Source organism: Rhea americana, unplaced genomic scaffold, assembly GCF_003343005.1.
Source record: "Rhea americana isolate MKP2758 unplaced genomic scaffold, rheAme1 scaffold_10, whole genome shotgun sequence".
NCBI lineage: Eukaryota > Metazoa > Chordata > Aves > Rheiformes > Rheidae > Rhea > Rhea americana.
In genome coordinates this window covers 5,069,415-5,076,590 of record NW_028185039.1, presented here as the reverse complement: position 1 = coordinate 5,076,590, position 7,176 = coordinate 5,069,415, and the positions used below count along the sequence as shown (strand labels likewise).

Genomic DNA, 7,176 nt, shown 5'->3' with positions numbered 1-7,176 from the left:
GGGGGCCCGCGGGCCCTGAGCCGCAGCCGGCCTCGCGCCCTCCGCTTTCGCGCCCTGAGGCGCCGGTGTCCGTCGCGGCCCGGCTCGGCGGGCTCTGCCCCCAGCAGCGGCGGGGCTCGCGGCCGGGCGGGGCTCCCCGGGGAGCTGCCCGGCCGCGGCGGGAACGGGTCCGTTCCCCGGTGAAATAGCGCCGTGTCAGCCCGAGCGAGAAGGTCGGCAGGTGCTTGGAGCTCTTGGTTCTCTGCGGCAGTTAGGTTGTGCTAAGTGTCCCAGAGAGACTTGTTTTGTGTGTTAATTCTTACCTTTAATGTGAAAATACTGCTTTTCTGAGGAAAAATACTGAGTAAAATAGAGCCTAACAACGATTTTCACAGTATCGTGTGTGAAAAAATAAGTGTTTCAAGTAGTTTGGACCATGTTCTGACAGTTAAATTCATAAACMGGTTTTCCAAACTTCCTCATTCGTTTCCTTCACTGGTTGTGAAAATAAGTCATCAGTAGGTTTCAGGATGCTGAATCACACATATGGAAAAGACACTCCTTAACTTCTCCCACCTATGCCTTATTATCCCAGGTAGGTATGTGGTTTTCACATTGCTTTATTAGCGGTAATAATCTGTATAGTTAGGTCAATTTTCTTCATGGTAAAAATACAAGATTTTATTGATAAAAATGTAAATTGACATCCTAATAGTACTCAAAATAATTCAGATGTATGTGATTATGATTGATAAGTTGGTGTGTTGCTGCTTGAGGTGTATTATTGCTGGAGGAAAAAGATGCACCTCATCTCTTTGGGGAACTGTGAAATAAATAGGTGTGGATTTACAGCACAGTAACTTCCTTACTGAGCTAAGCTATGCTTCAGAAAGACCTGTTGTAGATACTCGTAGTACCACATTGATGTGTTAGTCTACAATATGAATGATATCTCTTTTAGCTATTTTCCCATGAAAATAAGCTGTAGCATGTCCGCATCTTCCAGTAAGTCGCTCTCCGGGTTCTTGCCCTCTAGTACAAGAGGGCAGGAGTTCAAGCCTAATGCTCTTCTCCTTTTCACAGATCTGTGCTATGATTTTTCCCAGGCGGGAGCTGCTCTAAAGCAAAGGCTGATGCCGCATCACTGCCTGCTGCCTTCACGAGAGGCTGGGCTGCAGGTCAGCTTGAGCCTAGTCGGGGCTGGCTTGTTTGTAACAGAACTGCGATGAAGTCTGTTTACGCTGGTAGTTTTGGATCATTGACTGGATATCACATTTCCTGTACTTCATTGTGAAATACCTTCTAGTTGATCATTCCTGAAAATTCAGGAGTTGGAGATTAAAACCCTCAGTAGCATTCTTGAAAAACCATTTTGTATTGTTCATTTTTTGTGCTAACTCTGCCATACATACACCAGATACATATTTGTTTTGCACCAGCACAGCCTAAGCACCCATTCTKGTTGGTCCCTTGAAGCCATCCAAGYSTGGGTCATCTTTGTGCTAGGCTGTGAATATGCAGCAGGGCTGGTTCTGCCTTAAGTAAGAATATGTACAGTCTAGGACTTTCTTAGTGATATCTGGSGTGTCAGGGCTGCTTTTTATTCCTTTTCTTACTTCTGAGAATACAATCTTAAGTGAGAAAAGGGGGGAAGAAACTGCCTGATTAGTAATACTGTCTTTCTGAATTTCTGTGTGCTTTAAAAGTATTGGGTTAGTGACCTTGAAAGAACAGATTAAAGTAAGGTTGGAGGAACTGAGGAACAAGGTTGAGTTCTGCAGAATTTTTGTGAAAATATTTTCTAGTTTCTCTTTTTCAATTGAGAAAGCTGTTATACAATTTAAATTGTTTCAGTGCGTTTTGTGGATTACAGCAGCCTTAGATGGGAAAAAAGGAAGTCTGATGAGCTGACTCGAATGGGTGGTGCTGCAGGAGTCTGTCAGGGATACGCAGGGAGAGTGATAGCTTCCTCCGTGCGGTATTTGTCCAATATATTTGTCCAATATCTTGTAAGATATTACAAGAGCAGCTGTTTGTGCTGAGCACAGAATCTGGCACGACACACTGCTTCCCATGAACCCAAAGGTCTGGCCCTCTCGTTTAGTGAAAGCAATTGTTTCCGGGGCGCTTTCTCTCATATGGTTCTTCTTCATAATGACCCACCTCCAAAAGGCTTTTAAATATTTGGGAAATGATTTGTTTAATTTTGGGGGACAGTAGGAGGTGGTTCTGTTTGACTACTACCGTGCTTTGCTGTGTGGTCTGCAACATGCAGGCAGCTCCTAGCTCAGTACAAGAGTTTACAGACAAGTGCTCTACAACCATGCTGGGAATGTTGCCTTGGGCAAAACATAAGAAAACTTAAGTCAGTGTTGAATATGTCTGGTACAGGATAAACATGTTTTATTCAATTTAAGAGCTGAAAAAGCACGAGCCATTTGGTAAAAGTGATCCTCAGGTGTTAGAACAGCACAGCTGCAGAACTGGAAAGCACTGAGCAAATTGGTTTGTAACCAGTTCCACACTGACTGATGAGGGTGCCTTTAGTTCAGGATGGTTTTTTTCCTGCTTTAAATTTGCTGACCACAGAAGTYTCTTAGAAATACTTTCTAGAGGTTTTAAGATGAGCCTTGTAGGAGAGAGAAAATATGCTRAAGTGGTACAACAAGCCATATTAACACAGAAATGACTGGGATTCTGTAAATCTGTACAGTAAAAAGGGGAAAGTAATWTGAACAGAGCACAGGTCTGGTATAGCAGAGTCAGTTCTGCCCTTATCCTATTTACCTTTTCACTGGTGTCCTGTTGCAGTGTCAGCTGTTGGCCCCTATGTTCAATTTGAGGATGCTTCTCTGCCTTGATGACAGCAGTATCCTTCCAGGAAGGATGCTGCACTTGCCTGGCAGTGAATATTAGGTGCACAGTTGCTCTGGGAAGAAACTCCTGCCATAAGCCTAGCCTAAAAGCGTGAACACGTTGGGAGGTGTGAGCAAGAGGCACTAGGATACCCAGCACTTCATTGATTTCTCTGTATTGCATGCTGCCTAGTCACCGTCTGTAGCTTTGTCCAGTCCATAGTTTTGTCCATGTCTGCTTGAAAACAAGATGTAAGGAGGGGAAGAGGACAAAAAATGTCAGTAACTATGTATCTCACAAAAGGAGAAAAAATTATGTAATGGTCCCTTCAGAAGACAAGAAAACAGAGCTGATATTAAATTTCCCAGCCAAGAGCTGCTGTTTACCGCCTGTATTAGCATGAACTAATTTTTTCACCTCTAGATGAGGCCTTCTTGTAATAAAGCTAAAAACATGCAGTGTTGAGATCCTTTTTTCTCTCTGCTCTACAAATGATTAATCCAAAGATGAAGGTAATACATCCCAAGTCTAAGAATCATTTCTTGCTGTCCTTTAATTGTGTTATTGCAATCCAGGCCAAGGACGAAGTGTACTTTATATCGGGGCAGTGAAGGAGAGTGAATAGCTTCGAGATCAAGTATATATAAAGCAACATATTCTACCACAGGTAAAGTGAAAAAGGMGCTTTTACGTTTTTCTTTTTAAAGCATAAGCAGTGAGGGCTTCCCTTCTCCCTTTCTCGCCAGAGGCGCAGGGCTGCTGCGCCCGGGACGGGGGCGGGACTGGGAATCCGGGAGGAGCCGGCGCAGAGTGACCGTCCGCAGGTGCCTGCCCCCGGGTGCTTGGCACAGGCACCTGGCGAGGGGCAAGCTGGGGCCTGGCTGCGCCTCTCCAGGAGGCAGGCAGGTAAGGGACCGGTGCCGGGGGTCTCTGGGGCTTGGGGCTGTGCCAGGTTCTGCTCGCACTGCAGCTCTGCAGTTTCTGCACTGGTTTCTGGGGCTGTTTTCCCCAGCAGCTAAAGGCAGCGCGGTCACCTGGGGCTTGGCACCGGGGAGGTGCTCGCCAGTGGGRCCTGCAGTGGTCGGAGCAGGGGCTGCGCCAGCGCTCTGACGGTGGGAAGGGAGGGTGGCTTCTCTCTGCCCCGGGGCTGGCAGTCTCCTGAAACAGCCTAACAGGCTCCTGCAGTTTTCTAGCATTCACCATTCATTTAGAGGAATGTAACCTTTGGGGCTGGACTGCAGGTATGCACGGGGTTGAACTCTGCTTCTGCCAGCCCAGGGGTGAGCAGGCACCCAGAGTGGTGCCTCATGGCACATCACAGCTTTGTCTTCCCGTTAGTCACAGAAGAGGTTTTGTTCTTTCCAGCTGGAAGTGTTGAGCCCATGTGGGATTAACTGTCACAGCAAATTTCGTCCTCCCTGATGTGTTTAGCCAGGAAGCTGCGCTTCAGTTTGAGAGGCATTACACTGGCTTTGCGGGGCTTGCTTGCAGTGTGACGTCTGTTCTCACTTTGCTACAGCTTGTGTGTTGGAGAGTGCTTGCTAGTGAGTGATATCACCACATTTTCCAAAAGGTAGGTTGCGATTTTCATACTTATAAAGTGTAATGGGAAGCCAGAAGTATATATTTTTTTTTTTTGTTAAGAAGGCAGCAAAATCTTATGTTTAAACATTCCTGTTCTTCCTAGTCAAGTGTTCAGTCAGTCCCACAAAATGCGTAGGCTTACTTCTTAAATATCTCTTTTCTTCATCTCTAGCATTTTTTTTTTTTTTTTTTTTTTGCATCATGCCTAGTTTACAAAGGTTGAGACATTTCCAGGCAGAAGACTGAATATAAATAAAAGCCAAGCCTTCACACTCAAGATTTATTGCTGAACCTCTGTCCCTAGTACACTCTGTTACAGTGCAGCTCAGYTACAAGCAGTCAGTGCAGGGAGACTGCGTTATCTTCTCCTTCCACTGACATTGCATCACGGTGGTGGTCTCAGCTAGTCCTGGGACCAAAAGCAGCATGATCCTTCTCCATGTAGCAGAAGCAGCAGTCTATCGCTCCAGGCACRTTCAGGAGGCTGACTGAAGTGCGGRTGCCATGTCAGGGCCGTGTCACGTGAGCAGGGGTTGGTGTGGGACGATGGTGGCAGCTGGCTGACTGTGCAAGGCAGTGCCATCGAGATGGCACCTGTTCCGGGCTGATACAGCAGTCCTCTGTCCAATACAGTGATTTTCATTTCTTTTTCCTCTTTTTTTCTTTTTTTTTTTTTTTTTTTTTTTTTTTCAGAGTTTAGGGTGTGGGTTGTGTGAAAGTCAGGAGGACTTTTATTCCTGCTGGGAAAGTAGTGAGATGTTGTCGTGCTGCTGCCAGGAACTGGAACTTTTAGGAGGTGCTCCTTCTCGTATTTTTGAGAAAAGACCTTTATAATTATGACTTGTATAGTCCATAGCTTCTCTATGTTCATTGTGGAGGAGAATCTTAACACACTAACAAGATACAAAATATAGCTAAATTAAAATACAGTGTCTGAAGTAAGTATGTAGTTTATGTGAAGTTATTTGTCCAGCAATTTGGAAGTAAYTTATAAGGATTTTTAAGAGCTAGAGTAAAACTCTGAAAATGTTGATTCTCTTCTGGTTAAAACAAGCAAAAAACGCAAAAACAAAAAACCCCAACAACCCAGCTGTTTTCTAGCTTCTTAGCTGATTCACTAGAATATAGCAAATAGCTTTTGTTTTCCTTTGGGGTCATCTTAAATGCTGGTTGCGCAAATTGTAATGAGATGACAATGTCCTAACAGGAAGTTAAGTTAAAAATTACAAACAGGACAATGGCTTTTTTTTTTCTTTGGCTCAGCAACATTGTGTGTCTTTAAAACATTGTTTATCATCTAAAATTATCATGTGTGTATTTTTCATAAGATTTTTTAATTGAACATGTGAATGAGACTCCTGTAACTGATGCCTCTCATTAAAGTGTAATTTGAAGCTTGCATTTAAACTGGTAGGTGTCCATTACAAGTGCAGAATAAACAAGCTTTCTTTAAGGCAAACATTTAGAACTATTCGAGTAAACCTGGTGTAATGGGCTGCCTTTTGTTGAGAGTGGAAAATTAATTCCAAACAGGTACACTTGAACCCCCACCCCCTTTTTTTTTGTAACCCAATGTTTCCTCTGAATACTAGTAGCTGGTAATGTTGATTAATAGAAAGACTTTAAGAGCTTGTATTTCACAGCAAGATTTAATCCTGTTATACGCAAAGAATGCAATACTCTGAAGTTTGGAAATTCRCAAGTTGACTTGCACTGGTATGAAGTGATGATTTTCTTAGCATTTTTTTTCATGGTGATCAAACTATGAGCTAGGTAATGTCCTTCAAGTGTTACKGATATAATACGTAATTCTGTTCACGCATCCCATTCTTGCTATTCTTTCCTCTCTATGCTAGGTATACTGTTTTTAGTATTCAGTTGGCTATTTCTGATTTTAATAGTTGCATATCCCTGATTGTTCCTTTTCACTAACACTCAGTTTTCCTAAAGGATTAAGTTGGCAGCCTAAGGTCAGAAATAAGAAAAGCAAAGCAACAAGTAGCAAAGGCAAAGAAGCTTGTTATCAAAGGGATCTCTGGCAAAAAGGTTAGATAATACAAAATTAGTGTGCTATGTACTTCAGTCCATGAGGATTATGACTGTGTGGGGCCTTTTAAGAGGAGGAACAGGTATTTGTGGTAGATTAGGGAGAGTACTATGAATTTCACAGAATTAATGAAATGTCTGAGCTTTCATCTACTGCCAGTAAGCAAAAACTTTGAAATGTGTCCTTACAGCACTTAACTAGGCGCTGAAGTTAAACTATAAAATTGTTATGATGATTTTTTTCAATGTTTCAGGAGCATGTTTATTGCAGAGATGCTTAAACTCAGGTGAAGGAGTAGAGTCTCATTATTTGAGACAGCATGCAAACATGAAGTAGCTGACTCCCAGAAAGCTCCTTTCCCTTGTCTAAGCAGCCACAGCTGAGAGAAGGGATTTATCTTGGAAACAAAGTGGACAGTATGAAAACATTATAGTCTTACTGTGTTTGGGGTGGGGGCAGAGGAGGAATTACCAGAGATACATTCAATGGAAAGGACAGAGCAAACAAGTGAACAGGTGCAAAGATTGGCCAAGGAGCAGATAAGGGACTGAGCTCAACAGACTGAAGCGATAGCCAGAGAAGATGGGAGCAGCCAGCTAGGGGCAGAGATAGTTCAACAGTAGGACATTCCCCGTGTGTCGGATGGACACTACTTGGCCTGCTCCTGCCAGCCTGCCCRGCTTCTCTGCAGCCCTATTCTCACCAAGAAA

The 7,176-nt window shown here is 43.7% G+C and overlaps 1 protein-coding gene across 1 annotated transcript in view; it reads right to left on the bottom strand.

The window, feature by feature from the left end:
* Window positions 1-4,038, bottom strand: part of TMC7 (transmembrane channel like 7) — a 19,297-nt gene extending 15,259 nt beyond the window's left edge. Inside the window, exons 1-2 of the mRNA XM_085300615.1 lie at window positions 3,527-4,038; window positions 2,767-2,938 (exon numbers count right to left, since the gene is read on the bottom strand). Of these exons, the coding sequence (XP_085156741.1) occupies window positions 2,767-2,938; window positions 3,527-4,038 (684 nt within the window). The remainder of the gene's footprint in view (window positions 1-2,766; window positions 2,939-3,526) is intronic.
* Between the last annotated feature and the right edge of the window lie 3,138 nt (window positions 4,039-7,176).